This window comes from Phocoena sinus, chromosome 17 (genome assembly GCF_008692025.1).
Source record: "Phocoena sinus isolate mPhoSin1 chromosome 17, mPhoSin1.pri, whole genome shotgun sequence".
In the NCBI taxonomy this organism is placed as follows: domain Eukaryota; kingdom Metazoa; phylum Chordata; class Mammalia; order Artiodactyla; family Phocoenidae; genus Phocoena; species Phocoena sinus.
In genome coordinates this window covers 9,347,783-9,370,251 of record NC_045779.1, presented here as the reverse complement: position 1 = coordinate 9,370,251, position 22,469 = coordinate 9,347,783, and the positions used below count along the sequence as shown (strand labels likewise).

The window sequence follows — 22,469 nt, the reverse complement described above, 5'->3', positions numbered from 1 at the left end:
ATCAAGGAGGGTTGACAGCCATGGGCCCTGAAACAAAAGAGGAGAGAATAAAACAGGATCAGAAGTCCTTCTTCTCGACCCTCCCCCGAAACATCCTCTCAACAAAGATTAATGGGACCAATGTGACTCAGGCTCAGAACTTTAGAGCCACGTCTTTGCAGGCCTAGAGCACACACAGAACTTTCCAAAGAGTCAAGCAATTTTGATTTCTGGGGGAACTTGAGATATTTGAGTAAAGAATGGCTTTTCTCTGTGATGTTAAAAAAATCCAAAGATCAGTCCGTCGATTCTTTTCTTAATTCACCACACTAAACAAGTGGCTTAAAAATAATAAATAAAATGGAATTAACGAGCTTTGCTTGCCCTATTAAAAAACAAGTTAAGCATGCCACGTGAATTGCCCCAAATTCCATTCTCTAAAATTACTTAACTTGGTGCTCTATAGATTATATTTTGCTTTAAAATGTTTAGCACAGGAAACTGATTTTCTTATTTCGAGTGATGGCAAAAATGAAAAGCTATAGAAGGACTTAAATATTATTTACAGGTATTGGTTGAATAAATGGGTTAAATGGGACGGTTTAGAATAATAAACACCCTGGACAATGCGAAGAGGAGTCTGCAGGACACAGCGCGAGTTATGATGAGGGAACCAGAGAGCTAATTACCATTCACACATAGAACACTCTAGTTGTACCGTCACGATCGGAGTGCAGTAGGAGTGTTGCAATGGTGAGGTTGTTGATTTCACTTTACATAGAGGACCCAAGAAAACTATTTTGTAAAAGTGCATTCAGTGAGTGCTGTTTTAGGTTTAAAAGAGATTTAAGATAACAGAAGTGCAAGAGAGCAATTCCCTTTAAAAAAAAAAAAAGAGGTTTAAAAGAAATGCAATTATATGAGGCAGAAGCAATTTACAAAATCACTTCCTCAGGAACAAAAGTCTTGAGAATAGACTGATTATCTGGTAATTAATAGTAAACTATCTGCTGGCTGACAAAAAAGCATGAGAAGGCTCGACTGGAGCAGATAGAAGTATGTTTAAATCACGAGTCAAAAAAGGAGAAGGCAGGAAGGACTGAGCTGTTCTGTCTTTTAGGAAGCAAAGACCAGTGATCTGAGGTCTGCGATGGTTTTTTGTCCTGAGAAGACAAAGTGGCAAGAGGCAAGCCCACTGGACAGGACTTTCTGATACTCAGATCCAGGAGGAGGGAAGGGGGAAAGGGAGGAGCCACCAGCAGGAACCCAGGGGAAAACAATCATAAGATTGCAGTCAACAGCCAAGGGATGGGTCAGTCCAGACTCGTGACAGCTGATGGCCACCAAATGTAGAGAAAAGAAGGCTGGACCAAAAGCTTGCCCAGCAGACCGATGGGACGAGGGAGAAGCCTTTGCAGCTACCAGCCTCTCTCCTCATCTCTGAACCAAGCGAACCAATTGTTGATATCCTTTCAACTCTACAGTCTTGCAGAGAAGGAACACATTGTCCCAGGCATCTTCCTTCTTTTAATTCTCGCTCCGAAAAATAATGTTACACTATTTATCCTTCAGGGAAATGGGCCACAATGGTGCATTTTAACAATGTGATTTTAGAAAAGGATGTACTTAGTGAAGTTTGTGTGTAGATGTGTGTGTACAGCATGGATAAGTCACTCAATCTTATCTCAGTGATCAGTGTCAGCTGCCAGATTTGCAGGCACAAGGTGCGAGGAGAATATAACCAACACTTTTCAGTGATGAAAATCACTTCATGGGGTATTGTTTAATGAGTAATACCTGGAAGGTATTCTATCTCTGTTGCTCTGGCTGTTTCCCTTTCACTCACACACACACAAACACACACACACACACACACACACACACACACACACACACACAGAGCCTAGGAGGAATATACGATAAAATCTAATTACAAAAGCAGGTTACGATTTCCCTCAATTGTATGTTTTCTTAGAGAATCGTACTATCAAGTAGTTTAAAATACACCCTCCCCTCCGTATCCATGGGTTTCCACATCCACGGATCTGGGGTGTTGGTGGGGGGAGGTGACTGTTTTCATTGTTTGCGCCACTTTATTTAAGGGACTTGGGCATGGAGGATTTTGGTTTCCCTGAGGGCTCCCAGAACCAATTTCTCACGGATACAAAGGGACGACTGTACTCGTTTGTCTCTAGCCAATATTATGTTCTTAAAGAAAAACAGGTGAAAGGAAACACAAGTCTAACTTTTACTGAGAGAAAATAACAGAAAAGGACCATATACTTTTCACTTGGAAGTCCTTCCCCACCTCCCTAAGCACTGATGTCCATACATATTTGTTGAATTGAATGAAAAGAAAATAATGACACTACTGATCAGAAGAAAGAGTTACGACCACAGAAGAATTAACGTACTTTTGTAGCAGAACAGTGAGAACCAAGCAATACGTTAGATTGGTTCTTGAATTTTCAGTTCAATTTTCAGAGAAGGAAAGTTAAAATATACTCTGCAGAATTATGGGAAACATTGAAGTATCTTGTGTCATAGATTTACATTTTTCTTTCTAAAAAGAAAGGCAGAAAGATGAGGTAGAAATTCTCATTTCACAGAGGTGATAATCAGTTCCTTACAGTATTGAAGGATATATGTATTTTTCTATAATGTATTATAATTAAAGTAAATAAAAACATTATTCCAAAATATCATGCCCACTAGTTTGAACCTTGTGGCAGAGACTGCTAAGCATTCTTCAATATGCATTTCCCTCTCTTACTAAGAAATTTTAGATGGGTACAAGGCCACCATGAATAAGGACTACAATTTCCAGCTTTCCTTGCAACTAAATTGGGGGTGAACCAGGTAGTGTGTGCAACTTGTGAGACACATCCTTAAATGGAGGAAGCACCCTTCTCTGTCCCTTTTTCCTCCTTTTTAGCTGGAATACAAAAGCAATGGCTGGAACCTTGGCAGCCATCTTGAGTCATGATCTTGAGAATGGCAGGACACATAGTGAAGCAAGACAGAAGGAGCCTGGGTCCCTGTCTCTAGGGAACCCAAATCCACCTCTTTGCTATCTCCAGAATTTTGAAATATGAAGAGACATAGACCTGTATCTTATTTAAGCCACTGTCATTTTTCTGTTCTGTCACTTGTAGGTAGCTCTAATCCTAACGAATGTAGACTGACAACGTTGTCTGCCAAAGCAATTCTGTGAGAATAACTAGATAGATTATTGGTTTCTTCAAACTGTTTTTAAAAACTTAACTCTGGAGAGCAAAGGAAAAGCATGCCCTAAATGGAAAATGGCCAGTGCTTTCAGTTACTCAGAGAAACAAGAACAATAACCCCAAGTTAAGGATTGATATGTCCAAATCCAAATTGGGTAGAATTTCAAATTTGAATTCTTCCCTCCTTCCTCCCTCCCTCCTCTTCTTTCTCTTTCTTTTCTCCTTTCCTCCCTCCTTTCTTTCCTTCCTCTCTTATTTCTCCTTCTTCTTTTTCCTTAATTTAGTTCTCAGGTTCAAGCCAAAGTATATTCTGGACTCTTCAGATATTTCATTAAAAACGTTTAGTATTTCATGTGCTACTTGCTCTTCATATGCTTGCAAGTCTAAGGAAGATGATTCATTTATCACCTGACACCAAACTTTTCTACAAATATCAATATTTAAGAAGCTTTGCCTACCTTCTAGAAATGGCATTTTTTCCTTAGCTCTCAGTAAAGAAATTAAGCTTTTTCAGGATCAAAAGGGAAATGCTGCCCACAAATTGTGAATTTTGGGGGAATTCTGTTTTTTGAAGAATTCTTTATTAATAAATACATTCTTCTAATATTTAAGATATATCTGCTCCCTTTCTGCACGGCGAACTATGCAGTTACGTGAGTAGTGATTCCCTGTATTAGCTTAACTTTTGGGCATAATATCCTTGAGTTATGGGCCTATTTATCACGAGTATTTGAGCAGCGTTCATAGATAGACTATCTGTCAATCAAAGATTACCGATCCGATGACTCTTAAATGGGAGGAAACAAGAAAAACAGACATTCAAGGTTTCGAAGTTTGAAAAGATCAATTATTGGTATTGTTTCCTACTTAATTCAGTTATCCATTGAAAGCAGCTACTACCTTGGGCTAAAAGGTCAAGTCAGAACATGTGAATTCTGATCAACTGTAAAAGTTCTCCTAGTTACCTACTACAGCAACTCAGAAATGATAAGTATTTCCTTCAAGAAATAATTAGCCAGAATGTTTACACCATAGTAGTGAATCCACATTTTGGGACACTATACATTTTAAAATTAGGTATGAAATGAAGATCTGTTTATTCTTGGCAAGATTCCTTTCTAATTTGCCAAGATTGAAAAGAGCAAATTTGGTTTTCACTCGCTTCTCAGTTTAGCAGTCTCCAGATTTGCAACGTACATTTCAGCTGATGTTGATGAAGACGAATTCCTCTCAATCACGAGCGAGCGTCCCATCCATTAAGTGAGACAGATGGCAGCCCTGCCATATTTTGTTAGATCCAGCCTCTTGAAGCTGGCTGCTCCCCTTATTTAGGTCTATAGGAAATAGCAAGGCTTATTTTTTCTGGAGGAAAAAAGAAAGAAGGATGCTAGGCAGGATGCTAGGCAGGATGTCACGTTATCTTCAAAACAAGTGAGGCAATAGCCCCTCAGGTCGGAGTGAGATGGACATAAGTTTTTGTTTCAGGGACACATACCCTCACACTCTATGGCGGGTGGAAGGCTAAGATACTTGTGGATGTACTAGCTTAGAGCTTTTCCTAAGAGATGTTCTGGATTTCTCTGATCTAGGCAGTTCCACACCCCAGTATGTCTTCTGTCCCTTGGGAATTCTCTAACCCTGTCAACCACTGTAATTCCATTGATTAACTTGTGCTGCTTTGAAGGTTAAATCCCAGCTGTCTGTGACTTCACACACTTTTCTTATCTTTAAGAAAAGTCATTGACCAAGATAGAAGACACGTCCTGGGGCAGGGTTGGGCAGGGTTCACAAGACACGATGCCAGGATGGTTCAAAGAGGAAAAAACCTGTGGTTTTAACTTTTGTGTCTCCATTCCAGTCAGCACTAGGGGCTCATGGGCACTGGGGGACGCATCTCCAGCTAAATCGAGACAACTTCTGAGGAGAGCGCTGGAACCTGGAGTTGGACCATCTTTTAGGATGAGGAGATGGCAGCAAATGAATACAGGCTAAATATACGAGTTGCTCTGACCAGACACACACTTTGCATATGGAGAAGCCAAGATTCGGCAAGAGTGTAGATAGAGTGAACATGTTTTTGTCGAAAACCCTGCTGCATGATGCACGGTGCAGTGTACATTCCCTAAAACAGGAGGCAAGAGCTGCAAAACCTGGAAACTCTCACTGCTAAGAGGCAGCAAGCTGGACAGTGCTGTGTTGGAATTACCCGGATCAAGGGGTGGCTGCTGAGCGTTACCGCGCAAGCCTGTGCTTCTTTTCATCCCTTGGTCTCAAGTAAGCAGAACCTCTGAAGACTGGCCAGGAAGAGGAGAGGCAGGGAGGGGCCCAGTGGGAGGGAGGGGAGATGGGAGATCTGTCTGACTTGTTTCTGATGAGTGGCAAATTTTCTGGAACTTTAGAATTACCATTATGGATTGCTGGGATTGGGGATTGAAACAGTTATAACTTAAATGAAGAAAGATTAAAAACTAAAAACACACGTACCATATTAAGTAGTTGCCTATATTGAATATCCATAGAAAGATCACTGATGTGAGGATTTCCTCCTCAAATCTGCAGTTAGACAAGATCTAGGACTCTGCAGTGCATTGTAGAAGTATGTTCAAATTTATACGAAGGTGAAACAGCAACACTAGTTAGTGGGGTACTGTTTTGTGAAGTTTACTGTGTTTTGTTTGTGTGTGTGTGTGTGTGTGTGTGTGTGTGTGTGTGTAATGAAATGACAGTTTAAAATATTTAAATGTTATTTTTACTCTTCTGTCCTACTGATTTTCTTCATTTTTTATATGCTATTAGTTTTCTCCATAATAATACGTATTTGTCTTGGAATTTGAATGTAAAAGTTATTTTTAAATTAAGAAATGCAGTGTTTAGTGTATACTATTTCTAATCTCTTAAATATGGGCAATTTTTTCAAGCTACTTTTTAGAAAACTTGAAAGAGTTTGGGGTTTGCATGGGCTTTGCACAGCACTTGAATGGGTAACAAGAGCTCCGGACAGGATCCAACTTGTTGTTCTGACGTGACAGTGGTAACTGCCTCTTTCAATGGTGGCATGCTTCACAGTTTACACAGTAGTTTTTATATTTTCAGCTAATCCTCACCTTACCCTTGGGAGGTAGGGATTGTTGTTCTACTTTACAGATGAGGAAATCTCCAGGACCGAGATGTCTAACACTGCCCAAGTCCACAGTGGTGGGCTGGGGACCCAACCTTCTCCCCCTTTTGCCCTCTGGCTTCTCCTTCCTTCGGTCATAGCCTGTGCCCTCTGTATACAGCAGGGCTTCGGACAAATCACCAAATCCCCTAGGCTCCAGCCCCCAACTGTACAAGTCGGCTTGGACTGGCCCTTCTCCCCAGTCCCTGCTATCTCCTCTTCATTTTGAATTTGGGTTTATTCAGTGGAATGGAAAGTGATGGTATTCAGTGAGTGTCAGCTGACTGACAGGGCACAGCCCAGAGGCTGTGAGTACAATAGACCTCCGGAAAGCCCACGGTGTCTGTCATGAACTGGAAGGAACCAGGGCCAACTTTATTGCATAAATTCTGATTCTTAAAAGAATCTTATAAAATATATGGGCTTCAAAAGAGAAGAAGGAAAATAAAAACCTCTACACACATACAAAAAATTGGACACAATTTAAGATGGTTTGTAGACCGACTTAGAGATGTATGGGCCAAGTTAACTTCTGGATTAAATACTGCACGTAGACACAATTTCGGGCCCTATAGGAGGCCTCATCTTGGTTGTTACACAAAGTGAGCAAAGCTTATTTTGATATGGGAAATAATAATTGAAAGATATGAAGGAAAAAACTGTGATATGTTTTCAACAGTCCTTTTCCCATGGAATATTGTTTCCCATATTACTTTCTTGGTTCTTGGGATGGGGTAGGAGAAAGAAAAGTTGATTCAGAACAATATAAACATCTTCTTTAGCAGTATTATAGAGAATTCCACACTATTTTAATACTTTTTGGAATATCTTAAGAGCAACATTCCTGATCACAGATTTATGGTTGTGATTTCTGTCCCATAAACCTATAAGCTGTATATTTAGGTCTGACGCCAGTGTCAGAACTGGGAGAAAGGGTAGAAAATCTGAACCTCAGAGATACCAGATTCCCTCCGAACGGGAAAGGTGTTCTACTGGTCATTTCACTCTTTCATACGCCCGTGATATATATTTTTTCAGAACATAGGAAGAACGAGATATCACGCAAGCATCTAAGCATTTAGATTGCCATAATATGATTCTGGGTTTTGGAAAGTCGAGAACAAAGGAGGACTCTCTATTTTGTCTGTGGTGTTGAAAAAATGATCTGTACTCAGTCTGAAAGCCCCATCTACTATCTGTACCCATTTATCATCTGTCACCGCATCTAACTTCCTGCCGAGGAACCCCGGGTAACATCCACTATGAGAACTCCCGTCAGGCCTGAGATCACTGCAGTCAGCAATGGGGACTTGACATCTCAACTACACAAACCCACATTTCTCTTAGAATTGACTGTGGAAAGCCTTCACAGAATGTTTCTCATTTTGCATGCCTCACATTAAATATTGTTAAAAGATTAAAAACCAGTTTGGGGGTACAGTTTACAAGTATTCATGTAAGAAGGAAATGACTAAAAAAACACCCACCCAAGCACCTACAACTCATCTAGCGAACAATGCTAATAACACATAGGCCGTGCCTGGAGAACTCTGATTCGTGGGAAAGTGGGGAGGTGCAGTCCATCCTCTGGAAGAAAGTGAGACGTGTCAATGCAGAGAGGTGATGTCATTGGTGCTTTGCTTCCTAAGTCAAGTTCAGCAGCCGCATTTTCAGAGTCAGCGTCGTTACTTATTTCGACCTGAAACAGAAAGGATGAAGTGCTTTAAAAGACTTCAAAATTGAAAACCAAATTTCCTTTTTATTCATCCAGGCTTTTCAAAAGGCAAAATGTGCCTTCTGCTGTCTGTGCCCGTGGCTGTAGCAATAAGCAGGCAAAACACCTGGGCTCCCTGCTTTTCAGATCAGGGCGGGGCAAGCAGGTGTAAACGTCAGAGGGGAGGACTTGCGGTTTCCTGGGAAAGACGTGTCAGCCACATAGCACATGGGGAGTGATGTAAAGGTATTGCCTTTGGTGGCCCTGGGGTAAAGATGACAGGGTAGTATTACGTCTGCGAACCGCTAGCTACAGCCCTAGCCTAACCTTCCTATAGCCTTCCGTTGGCTGACTGCTGAAGAACCATCCAGGTCTGGCTTTCATACCACCTATGGCCCTTACATACATCCCACCCTGTGATGGTTAATTTTATGTGTCAATTTGGCTAGGCCATAGTACCCGGATATTTGGTCAAACACAAGTCTAAAAGTCACTGTGAAGGTATCTTTCCTTTTTTTTTTTTTTTAGAAGAGATTAACATTTAAATCAATAGACTGAGGAAAGTAGACTCCCTCCATAATGTGGGTGGCTCATGTTCAATCAGTTGGAAGGCATTAAGAGAAAAGACTGAGGTCCCCGGAGGAAGAAGGAATTCTGCCTCCAGACTGCCTTTGGACTCCAGATGCAATGTCAACTCTTCCTGGGTCTCTAGTGTGCCTGCCTACCCTGCAGATTTGGACTTGCCTGCCCCGTGATCACATGAGCGGATTTCTTAAAATCTCTCTCTCTCCAGACACACCCCCTATTGGTTCTGTTTCTCTGGAATACACACTCTCATCTCCAGTCATTCTTGTCTCCACACATTTGACAAAGACTCTGTGCATCTTCCTGACTCCATACCAGGTGGTAAGCGTTTGGAACGTGAGGGCTTTGGCTCTAGCATCTTCGTACAGTATCAGCTTCAACACAGTGTCTGCTATACAGTTGGCACCTAATAAATATTTGTTGGATACTTTTGTTCCTCTCTTGTGAAAAGTCTTAGCTGATCCAAACCTATTCATCTCTGAGGTTCAGTTGAAATCTCTTCTCCTCCACGAAGATTCCACTTCTACCTCGGCCGTGTTGTTTTCTCATCCTGCTAATGGCAACTCTTATGCTATCAGCTGGACCCCATGTGTAGCGAAGGGCTTTCAGCTTCACAACTAATTGTGCACTGATTGTTTCACTCAGGTATGTAAGTTTTTTCCTGCCAACTAAATTATAAGCAGGGTGCCAGTGGAGGCGGTGTTTCATACTTATTTTATATCCCCATCCAGATATTCTCTTCCATTAACTCAGTTCAGTGACTCTGTGGCTCGGAATGGACTTTTCCATCATAATTTGAAATAGCTGAAAAAAATGTTCAACTTCCCAGTTTCACTTTTTGGAAGCCACTCTTCTCCCTGTAAATTCTGTTCCCTCCTCACCCCTCAGGGGCGGGAGCCCTGCAGTTCTCTCCTTATCACTTATCACGCTTTCTCTGCTCTCCTATTTCTCTACATTCTGAAAGATGTAGCCCAAATATCTAGCCCTTTGACCCCACTGAGTTGAACAAGGATTTAAATGGAAAGATAAAGGGATGAGATTATAATGGTGGGATTTTTATAGTTTTATATAACCTTTTACTCTGAAGGAAGATTCAAGTTGTGGAAGTTGATTCATCCGTCCAACAGGTGACTCTTCTAGAATGGGATAAGGCAGCAGGGGAAGGCGTTTTCTTTCTTTGTTAGTGATAGTATTGGTGGGCGTCGGGGGAACGTCTAGGTACCCACTACATCTATCTTTCACGTCACCTCTACTTATAGTTACTATTTTCTGCTTTGGGGCTTTAGCAACATGGATTGGAAAAGCTGCGAAGTAGGCTGAGCCTGTCCCCATGACGCCAGGTAGGAATGCTGGAGTGTTACTTCAGGCATTGGGAAATACGTCTGCAAGGAGTTTTCTAATAAGACAATGAAGCAACTGTGAGAGGAGGCATTGAAAGGAAAGCCTATTGACCGCTCTGCCTTAGGTTTTATTAACAGATGGATTTTTAAAAGTCAAACATACACACGCAGAAGTAAAGAGATGGTATTATGAATCCCTATGTTCTCACTATCCAGCTTCAACTAAAATAAAAATTATTTAATTAAGTTTCATGTAGTCACCACAACTTTATTATTTATTTCTTTGGCTAGAGTATTAAAAGCAAATCCTAGACGTCACGTCTTGTGTGTCACTCATTGGCACATCTCAGTGATGATTCCCTAACTCGGTGATTCTTCCTAGCCGGGGACATTTACCAGTTGTTTGCCACAATTTGGCTGTGTGTGTGTGTGTGTGTGCGCGCGCGCCCGCTACTGGTGTCTAGTGGGCAGAGGCCAAGGATGTTGCTAAATATCCCAAAATGCACAGGACAGCCCCTACTACAAAGAATTATCTGGGTCCAGAGTTAACAGTGCTGAGGTTCAGAAACTCTGCTCAAGTGATAAAAAATGTTTCTTCTTTTGTTAAAACCTATTTATTAGCATATCTATCAAAATAGGCAACAGTTCCTTAATATCATTTCCTATCCAGTCCATGTTTGCATTTCCCCAATTGTCTAAAAGCATCTCATTACAGTTGGTTTGTTGAAACCAGAATCCAGACAAGGTAAACACACTGTATTTGACTCGTATGTCTCTTAAATCCCTTTTAAATGGTAAGTCCCCCCTCCCGCTTTTTTTTCATTTGCCCTGTACTATTTCCCATATTCTAGAGTGGCTGATTGCTTCCTTGTGGTGAGATTTAACTTACTGTGTTATTCTTGTATTTTCTACACTTTCAGTCCAAGATCAGTCAGCCCAAGATATTTCGTAGATGGTGCTGTGTCTTATTGCATCACCTCTGGAGACACAGAATGTCTAGTTATCACTCTTTTAATGATGGATCAATTAGTCTGGGTAGAAGAGTTTGAGTTTTGGGATCCTTAAGATCATTTTTTTGGGCAGATTTTGTAGATATGTTGGCAGTTACCTGAGGGTACCTACCCTCGAGGCAGAATGAAATCAAATGATAAGATAGTGTTGTTATTTCAAAGTGTGTCTCCTGATAGGCCTGTCATTGTCTCTTTTTCTATTGCTTTTTTAAGTCTCTCTGTCACTTCTGGGGTGTGTGTGTGTGTGTGTGTGTGTTCTTGACTCTGTGTTTTGTACATTCTTTATTATGTCTTGTTTCTTCCCAGAACCTGTCGTAACATGAGGATTATATATATTTTTGATGTAACTATAAAATGAAAAATATATATTAAATATAAAATTTGGTTTACCTTCATTACCTTTAGGTTTAAAATCAGTGTATACTTTCTCTTGGGAACAGGTGTGGATGAAGTTACTTTTACTTATGCTGATGAGTTTTTTTCGGGGGGAGAAGCTCCGTACTCCACACCACTACAGAAATCTACTTTCTTCTCATTGACATCAATGACAAGTACTGAGAGGAATCCTGAGATTCTGGGAGAGACAGGAACTGACAGCTTCCCTGGGGGGGCACCGTTCAGATCCGAGCTTTCTCATTTTGGAAAAGGCTTTATGTGCTTCACAAGGCAGCACGAGGACCGGGCTCCTCGAGGCTCTGGGGGCAGTGCATGAGGCCATGTGTCAAACGAGAGGGTCTTTGTGTCCCCAGTGAGGACGACTGACCATCAGTTGTGGAGGCCCTCTCGCGTGTGGCCGGCTGCGCGGTGGGTGGCCTCGTTCCATCCTAGCAAGGACAATGGTGCATGAACTGGCCAGTGTAGGGATGAGTCAGAACTGCGGAAACCATATAAACACAGCCATCTCACTGCTACTTGGTCAAATAGCTACACATTAGGTGTGTTCTTACATTGTCCCTAAAATAGTATAATCATTCCCTAGGATGGATCAAAAAGTCATGAATGCCAGTGACAAAGGGAAGGCTCCCCAAAGCCAGGGAGAGCGGTGAGCCCTAAGTGCTGTAAGTGCCCATCTTTCCAGGGACTGACGGTTGCCCTCAGGCAACAGAACTGCACCCTCAGTAATGGGAAAAGTGAGCCGCCATCCTATGAGCAGGTCACAGACACCTGGCTCTGCGTGTCACAGGGACAGACACATAGATAGAGGGATAGGAAGGTGTGAAAGCCAATCAAGGACAAAAGAAAACAGGCTATAGCCAGAGAGCTATCATTTTGTCTTCAGGCGGCTGGTCAAGACATGGAGGAGGGATGGGGTAAATGATGGTTCCCCATCGGTGTTTACTGGTTGTTAAATCAGGGTTTGAAAGCACATCATTCTCACCTCCGCATCTCCCACACACACCCACACACATCCCTTTGATTTGTCCTCCTGGCTGGTTTTTAATGTAGATTTTGTACATGCAGAATGGCCTGGCACCAACTTGTAAGCATACTGATACAAAACACCCGTTCTCAGGAAAGAGCGGAGATGGATGTGACCGTGTCTGGTTCCGTCCAGCAGCCCGATCGTCAGAGGCGGATGCCCTCTGAGTCTGGGCTGTGAGGGGTGGAGGTCCAGTGGAGCTGACGGCAGTGCCAGCCTGAAATGGGGGGCAGCTGCGTATGTGTTCCGGTACTTGGTTGCAATAGCAGACACTCTGTCAGCGGTGACCACAGAGCGTGTGACAATTTTTGTGAAGAAAAATTAGCCTCCTGCAAAGGCAATCAGACAAGTCAAGATACCAGAGAAAAGTCAAGTTCTCATTTGGAAACCTTAGAAAAAGATTGGCTAAAAGTAACAGGAGAAGCTTTTTTCATCACGTCTTTCTTAACTGCAGTCACAGGGTGTCTTCCTCGTGGAAATTTCTAGCATCATCAGATCTCTCTACGTCTCTTGTGAAACTCAGTTCTGAGATTCCACTGCTGTCTTTCTTTGATAAACCGCCTGGGTCTAATTATTTTTATGTGAAGAGTTACTGCTACATGCAGCTTAATTGTCCCACCACCCGGTTGCTAACCATTATGATGATTTTGACAAAACTTAAAGTAATTCAGTTGCTCGCTCTGACATCACTCCCTGAATATCTGTATCTCTTTCAGAGCTGCGTGGATTTATGCCAAGCTGTGCTTCTTCCTGAGAGGTAAAGCTGCTTCTGTTAGCCCCCTCCCTTTGGGGTAGCTGCTGCTTCCACCATGAGCTGCTGCGGAGGTGTCCTCTTCAAAGCCACCGATGACCAGGTGAGCAACCCTTGTCCTGACCGTTTCCCCATTGTGAAAGGTGGTGTAGGAGCAGCAATGGAGGAGACGCTGGCAGAGAAGCAGGATGTACTTATGTTGAGAGTTACAGCTCCCTCATTCGCCGCCACGGCAAGACAATGGTCCCCAGAACAGGCTCCCCTTGACCCGTGTGTCACGTATCCCCAAGCCAGACCCAGACAACAGTCAATCACTGGAAGCATCTCCATGGCCTTAGGCATAAAGGATGCCATTGTTTAGATGGTGCAGCAGTGGCTGCTGAGGATCTCAGAGCATCCCCAGCAGGAGCCAAGGTTCCTTCGCGGCTTTAAACATCGGCTTCCCAGTAGGTGGCTGACTTTATGTGAGAACGGTGGGGAAGGCCAGATTAGATATGCACAGCGGTTCAAACTTTCTCCTCTGCAGCGTGGCCTCCATGCAGGGGACATTCGTTTTCTTCTTCTGCTTTTGATAAACTCTTCATCGTCTTTCCAACATCAGCTCAGGCATCATTTCCCAGTGGTGCCTTCTCTCCCCAAGTGGGAAGTAGACGTTCCCTCTTCTGCAAAAAATTGCCTTGGGGACGTTGTTTTGTATCTACTTATTTCTATGTAGGTCTCCTCTACTAGATCATTCACGGCTGGAGGTCAAGCCCAAGTATTACTCATCTTCGTATCTCCAGCCCAGGGCCTGGTACACATGTTGTGAGTGACCAAAAAACAGTTGTAAATGGAAGTAAACCAATTTATGTAACCAGTGGGCCTTGATAGCTTGGTGCCATTACTTTTTCTTTTTTAATTTAAATATAGTTGATTGACAATGTTGTGTTAGTTTTCGGCATATAGCAAAGTGATTCAGATATACACACATGTGTGCACACACATATGTATATACCCCTTTTCAGATTCTTTTCCATTATACGTCATTACAAGATATTGAATATGGTTCCCTGTGTTATACAGTAGGTCCTTATTGCTTATCTGTTTTATATATAGTGGTGTGTATCTGTTAATCCCAAACTCCTAATTTACCCCTCCCCCCCTTTCCCTTTTGGTAACCATAAGTTTGTTTTCTGTGTCTGAGTCTGTTTCTGTTTGTAAATAAGTTCATTTGTTGATGCTGGTACTTTAAAGAGAGACAAAGCATGAGAGACCAAATCCACGTGCGAACTGCCTCACATCACATCACCCCAGTGCACATATTCACACCCAGTTGGACTGTGGGCCCCGGAAAAGTGCACTTTATGATTGCGAGCAGTGACACAATCAAACACAAGAATGAGGGCTCCCTGTACAAGTCTGCAGTGAATGTAACCACCCATCTGGAGTTGAAAGTTACCCACCTATATCCCTGTTCCCAGGAATATGATAAAGATTCTCCCGATCTCCTTCATAAAGTGGCTTCTTCATAAACCTGGCTTTGTACTCTATGGAACTTAGAGCCTTAACGAAGGTTAAAAGCCAGGGTTCATGCCCCCTCTAACGATGTAGTTCAGAAGATTGGCTTTTCCTCCAGTCTTGCTGGTACAATGGATGTGGCATCCCTGAGCTGGTTACAATGGAATCCAATACAAAGGCTTCTATTAAAAGAAATCAAGCAGGCTGGTTGATGCCAACTGGATAAACTCTGCCATATTTGCATACCTGAGGGGGGCACCCACTGACCTCTTAAATTGTTTCACGCACAATGATTTTAATTTGGGTTTAGTTTGATCTTGCCGATTCCTGCTCCCTCCATGGTTGAAAGGCATTCCATATACATCTGACATAATGATATGCATCATCTATCAAAGTAGAAACTTGTTCTCTTGCTTTCTGCAGCCTGTAGTGGAAGCCATATTCAGCTGAAAAGGTGTGGGAGGTCAGCAGTGAACAGGGGAGTTGAGAAAGCCCTTTGGTGCAACTAGAGATTATCGTACTAAGTGAAGTAAGTCAGAAAGAGAAAGATAAATACCATCTGATATCACTTATATGTGGAATCTAAAATATAACACAAATGAACCTATCTACGAGACAGAAACAGACTCATAGACATAGAGAACAGACTTGTGGTTGCCAAGGGGGAGGGGGGTGGGGGAGGGAGGGACTGGGAGTTGGGGGTTGGTAGATGCAAACTATTACATTTAGAATGGATAAACAACAAGGTCCCACTGTAGAGCACAGGGAACTATATCCAATCTCCTGTGATAAACCATAATGGAAAAGAATATTAAAAAAGAATGCATATATGGGTATAACTGAGTCACTTTGCTGTACAGCAGAGATTGATACAACATTGTAAATTAACTATACTTCAAAAAAAAAAGGAGAAAGCCCTTTGAGGAGGGAGTGGAGTTGATCAAAGCCTTTTAGGTAAACTTACCGGGACGTTTCATGTGTTCTGGATTCACAGAGATTGAAGGGACTTTAGGAAACAGAGACAGAAGTCACTTGCCTCTGGGCCATGCCACAGGGACACCCTTTTCAGGCACATGGATACACGAGTGTCATTTAAGAAAGGAGATTCCATTACCATCAGTAATCAATTGGCATTTTTTAATAACCACCCCTAATAGTAAGATCTTTCTGACATCTGACCGACATCTTTCATACTGCAATTTCTCTGCTGAGTTATATTTTTCACAGTGGAGATGAAAGACATCATCCATCGTCCTCTTTTCACATAACAAATATATAGAAGACTCTCTAAGTCACCGCTAGGCATTGTTTCAGTTCTTTTCTCACTTCCAGTTGCTCTGATCTTCTTTGTTATCGTCACAATCCCTGCCAAGTTCCCCACATCCACAGATACCCACTTCTGGAGTGGATCATTTATGAGCACTCAGTAGCATGAGTAATGAGGTGACGGCTGCTTGGTCCTGGAACGTTATATGGGGTGAATGTTTTTCCAGATTAGGTTGGCTTTAAGAAACCAACATATACTTAAACATCTCTCACGTGACAGGCACAGTGCTGATTTGTGTAGCCTGTGAACTATGTTTCCTTCAGCTCATTCTGCTGGAATCGAGTTAATTCCACATGGGGAGGTGGAGTGACCAGGGCAGGTTTCTCAGGGCTTCCGCCCCAAAGAAGCTGGGGAAGGGGGTACAGGTTTGGGCAGGAACCACTGTGGCAAAGAGGCAGCTGATGAAGACTTTCATGCGTGTTTCTTACACCAGTGACTGCTGTCCAAATTTCCTCTGTCTCCATGAAATGACAGAGCACTGAGCCAAAAGAATCGGAAGGTCGTCCGAGCAGGTCCACAATGTCATGTTGAGGGAAAGACCCCAGCTCCATCACTGACTACTTGATAGATTTTGGGAAGGTTGTCTATCATCTATGAACCTCTAGATGTAGTAGTCTATTTACAGAATGGACGACTAATGAGTGCATTACAGTAGTTTCATGAGGATGAAGTGAGATAATATACGCAAAGTGCACACGATATCTATTATTTTATACAGTTGTCTATTCGCTACTTAGAGTTTTCTAGGAATGGAGTCATGGTATCTATTTTCTTGTCTTCTAGTATTTTATCAATCAAGTGACCATGATTCCTTCCTTATACTCAACTGAAATCTGTCCAGTTTGAGGTGTTTCTGTTGTAGTTGTTGACTTCCTTCCGGTTAGTCAAATATTTGAGTACTAGGCACAGTCATGGGCAACTTTACAGATGCTCTACATACCTTATCCCATTGAATCCATCCTCCCTCCTCCACCTATGAAACTAGAGTCCAGGTGACAGAACCAAGTCTCAGAGACTTCAAGGGAGGCCCCTGGGACCACACAGGTAGAGCGTGGATCCCAACCTAGTCTTTCTTCCCTTTTCCCTCTGCTATGTTGCCCCCAAGACACATAATAAGTTTCTCTTTTGTAGACTAAATCATCCTTTCTTCCCTTCAATTTGGCAATCAACTACTGATAAAAAAAATAAAATAGAACTATCACTTTAGAAACATAAACCATGGTACCGACTTCAAATCCCTTTTGGAATGAAAAATAATAATGATAATGTTGGGTTACATGTGAAAGGTGTGTTTCAAATATGAGTGGAAAATTAAACAATGATTAGTAGTGGTAGGTCCAAATTATTTCAGGTTTGGTTAGTTTTGGCCAAGTTAGAAGGATTCATGTTTTCCATCTCATCACACCTTTACTTACAGATGAACAGGCTTTAACTCAACATGGTCCTGGCGGTGGGAGTGTGCATCAAGTCCACCTATGAAATCAACTGAAAATACAACATAGCCCAAGATGAATAAATGTGCGAACTCATATAATACTAGGTGATTTAAAAAGAACACATAAAAATAATATTAACAAAAATGTCTGCCTGTCACAAAAATGGAAGAATGTGTATTTAAGATAAAGACTGTTCAAAATATTATCAGTGGTCAAAAAATGGGGAAGTTTTAAGAAACACACATAGAACGTGGGATCTTAGCGACTGAAAAATCACAGTTGTTACTGGCTTTAGTGAAAAATGAAGTAACATTAAATAACATTAGATTTTAAATAATGTGTTTGTCCTTAGGCATACAGATATGCCCTTTCCCCCCATATATCAAAAGATATACCTTTTCTTCTTGCTGCCGGAATCCATTTTTTTCCTTAAGAATATTTATTGCATCATTAGAAAGACCTTTGAGAAGTCACAAAATCTATGTCCTTGCCTTCTGTCCTCAAGCCGCTCCTGACTAATAAGCACCTGCATTTTGGTGGCTCCCCTAACTTTCTTTCCTCTTTTGGCCATGCCATGCGGGCTCTTAGTTTTCCAACCAGGGATCGAACCCATGCCACCAGCATTAGGAGCGCAGAGTCAACCACTGGGCCGCCAGGGAAGTCCCTAAGCACCTGCATTTTGCAGAGGAGGTTTCGACTTCTCTCTGGTGGTGTGGTACTTGCCTCACAGTCTGTATAGACTCACTGTTTTGGGTAATATTCTTTCTAATTTCTTTCTGTTTTGATCAAAGCCTCAATCTTTCTTTTCCAAACCTAATGTCTACAGCTAATCTTAGTTCATTTCTCCTGATTTTGTTTTTGTCATAGTCCATTAAAAATATTAATTAGGTCATACCAAGCTCTGGTTATACTACAGCATTCTAACATTAACAGATATGTGGGCATATAGGAACACTGAACTCTGTGTCTGTGTGTTTAGGTACACAGCTGTGAATATTATATTATATCCTCCACTCAAGACAGGCATACTAGTGAACTGTGATTTAGAGAGAGACGAATTCGCCTAGAAGTTCTAGTGAAGTCTTGACCTACTCTGACTAGCTCTATCCTTCCATCTCCACTGAAGGAGGTGAGGTGAAGCTTCACCAGATCACTGTGTAGACATGAGCTTTGGAGTCCTCTGGGGCTCACAACAACCAGGTGACAAGGGACCATCTCCAGGTAATACCCCTGGAGACCAGAGGAGGCTGAGGCCCATCCTTTCCCTACCAAGTCACATCGGTTACCTGGATACAACCTCAAGGAGAGAAGCAGTGAGAGGGGAGTCAATGTGAGACACTAAAAAGATTTTCCCAGAGAGAATGAGCAGTGCCTAAAGGGGCCATTTAGTTAGACTGGGTTAAGTTTTTATTAGATTAGATATTTAATCAAATATCAACTCCCTTACCTTGTTGACCAATGGGCGGGAATTTAGAAGAAAGATCACTTGATCAGTTAAGATCATTGACTAAAAGTTGAGTGATCCTATAATTTATAGGGCACTTTTGGAAGTTAAAGGGGGTGTTAAACAAAAGTATAAATATATACATTTGTGAATAAAATTATTCAATTGAAAAATTATATTCAAAATAAATTTATAAAAATAAAGATTAAAAATGAATACCTGTATTCATTAAAGCAAAATAAAAAGAAAACTTCTTTACATTTCTCATTTGAACGTTAAAATGGAACATTAACAGAATGATTATTTTTGGTATATATTCATGTACTGCCATGAATCTGCTCCTTAGCCCATCTCTTGTCTCTACTATACCAAACCACTGATATTTTGGGGAAAAATATATGCATAATATATAGTTTTTTCAATATGGTTTTATTATTTTCATAAATTTATTTACAATCTTATTCAAAATTTCTTTTTATGATTAGTAAATTTGAAATTGTTGATACCTTAATTGACTGTAAATCACAGTATTTTTTTTTTTACTCTATTTGCTTTATTGTTTGCTGTTTCTCTTCCATATACATCTAGATTGACATGTATTCACACATACACACACAAATAATATATATACATAACATTTTTCTGAATGATTCAAGAGTAAGTTACTTGCATGAAGCCCTTCACCCCCAAATATCTCAGTGAGCATTTCCTCTAAATAATAATATTCTCTTACATTTACACAGTAGAGTTTTCAACTTCAGGAAATTTTATACTGATACAATATTTTTATCTAAGCAAACAACCATCTGCCAATTTTTTAGTTGACCTAATAATTTCCTATGTAGCAGTAACTATTTTCACTGTGAAATATCTTCCGTATAGGTGCTGCTAAATGCCAAGCAAGTTTGCTAAAGAGAGGACAGATGCAATATAGTTTAGCCCAAATACCTCCCCAGCACTGTTAGTTTACATCCACTCAGTACATCTTTCCTTGCCAAAAATGTTACAGGACACAAAACTTAAATTGTATCTATTTATGATTCTTTGTAGAGCTTCTCACAAATCAACTTCTTTTCATTTTGGTGCGGAATATAAATTTGTTGAATAAACACAGGAGCTCTGCCAAAGAGGTCTTTTCTCAGGTTAAGAAATTTCAGAAGTAAATTATAAAATTGAAAACTAAATTCTGGTATAACATTTAAATGCTAATTTGTCCAGTTTGCTTGCTTTTGTGAGCATAAATTTCAGTGTTTTCCTTTTTTATAAGCTTTCATTTATTGCCATTTACTAAAAGCTTCAAAAGATGATTTGGGGGTGCTTCGTTTGATTTAATAACTTGATTTAATAATTTTATTTAAATTCTTTAACTGATCTTGAATGCAGGGCAGCTAAAATGTAGAAGACTCATTTATGAAGTGGTCACAGTCGTTGTAGGGAACTTAGATTAACTTATAAAGCAGTTCTTTAAAGGCTGAAATAACCCTACCTCTGACTGATGAAGAGAAGCAAAGAGAGAAAATGTATTCTGTCATCCTGAAGTGGTTTTTGTTTGTTCGTTTTCAACATCAACCTCATTACAAAAATATTCTCAGGGAAATGCAAACCAAAACCACAGTGAGGTACTACTTTATACCCACTAAAATAGCTATAATAAAAAAAAATCAGATAATGACATATGTTGGTAAGGATGTGGAGAAACTGGACACCATGCACTGCTGGTGGAAAGGTAAAATGGTGCAACCACTTTGGAAGACAGGCAGTTCTTAAAAGGGTAAATCTAGTTACCATATGCCCAGTAGTTCCACTCCTAGCTATATACCCGAGAGAAATGGAAACATACGTCCACACAAAAATTTGTACACAAATGTTTATAACAGCATTATTCATAATATCCAAAAGGTGGAAAAAGTATTGTAGTTTATTTACCCTAATGTGTGTGTGTGTATATATATATATATAAATTTTGGGAACTAGACAAGACTACCAAAAGAGTAACTATTAAGGAGGAATCATTGAAAAGTAGGTAATTAAGAAAGTGAAAACATCAAGAATCCTTTATGGATGGGACACAGCAATGTGGCCTCTTGACAAGAGAAGCCTGATGTTTCCATATTAGAAAAATAGTTTTTTATACACACACCAGAGCAGGAAGGTAGTTGAAGTAAAGAGGTAAATTGAAATGCAAATGGAGGGCAAGTTATAGACTCTGAAAGTGTTTTTTAAAATGATGCTTTAAAAAATGAAGGTTTTTTTTTTTTTTTTAAGATGACTTAACAAAATACTTGAAAACAACTCAGTAGGAAAGACCTTCAGCTTTTACGTTTGCAGAAAGGTAGTTCTATCACATTAAGAAAGTGAAGCAACCGTGCGTTCTGAAAGTCACTGTAATGAGAAAGATGTGAGAAGAAGATGCTGAATTTAAGGAGTTTCTCCAGTAGAAATAAGGAGATGAATTTCAATGAAACCTGGGAAGTAGCCGAAGAGGCACGGATGGGTTTTCAGAAGTATTAGAAAAGGAGGTTTAGAAAGGAAGCACCCACGGGATCTGCAGTCATTACAGTGAGAAACACCGCATAAGGGTCTTTGCCAGAAGAGTGCCTTGGAAGAGGCGGGGAAGACAGAAGGAGGGGGCGGGCACAGCTTGGTGGGTGACCTGCAGGATAATTGAGTTGAATTCAATATACTCTGGTTATTAAAGTCTTAAAATGTAGAACAAAAAACTTAGCACAATTAACACCTGGCATCAACTGATGCAGAAAAGCCAGTTATGCCGAGCGTTGCCCCCTTCACCTGTTCTCGGAAACTGAGGTGTTACTATAAAAGATCCCTCAGGGAGAGACTGCAGCCAGGAAACCGCATTGTTTGTCGTCCTTTCAAACGTATTTCCTGTGCCAACTTCCACTTGGAAGAAGTGATGTTACTTGGAATGGATTATCTTTGTGGAAGTGACCACCATGAGAAGAAATGCTAAATATCATTTTGGGAAAATAAGGGAAGGTACATTTTTGCTTCTTAAAGATCATACCCATAACATTTGCCAAATCATATTCTGTTACATTTTATTGAACCAGACTTTAATCATGGCAGATTATTAATTAGAATTTCATCGTATACCCACACAGAACAGCTATTAAAGGTCAACAGTTTTTTTTGCGGGGGGGGAGGCATTGTTTTCACAGTTGTGTAGTATTTGAATCACATCCTAAAATTCTGTTATTCTCATGACAATCTTCACATATTGAGTACTTGCTGACAAGACATTTGACTTGGAACAAGATAGCGGGATGTGTTACATATGCCTCTCCACATCCAATTAAATTGTACTGGGCTAGCCCGTTATTTTTCTTACATCGTGCAAGTAATTTATATTCTTAATCAATATTTAAACATGAATGCTTTAGTTTTAATCTAGTGAGTGCCCAATGTATCTTTCTTTACCTATTTATGAAGAATTTCATTGTTATCCTTGTTGGCACAGCTGGGTGTTTGAAAGCATACGGATTTTGGTCCCTGAAATATCTGGATCAAATATTAGTTCCACTTCTTGCAGGCTGCGAGCTGGGAAAACTCAACTCTCAGTGT

General features: G+C 40.8%; 1 protein-coding gene across 1 annotated transcript in view; it reads right to left on the bottom strand.

The window, feature by feature from the left end:
- Positions 1–8,007: 8,007 nt before the first annotated feature.
- Positions 8,008–22,469, bottom strand: part of NKAIN3 (sodium/potassium transporting ATPase interacting 3) — a 518,578-nt gene continuing 504,116 nt past the window's right edge. Inside the window, 4 exon segments of the mRNA XM_032609360.1 lie at positions 8,008–8,031; positions 8,033–8,062; positions 13,499–13,507; positions 17,431–17,492. Of these exon segments, the coding sequence (XP_032465251.1) occupies positions 8,008–8,031; positions 8,033–8,062; positions 13,499–13,507; positions 17,431–17,492 (125 nt within the window).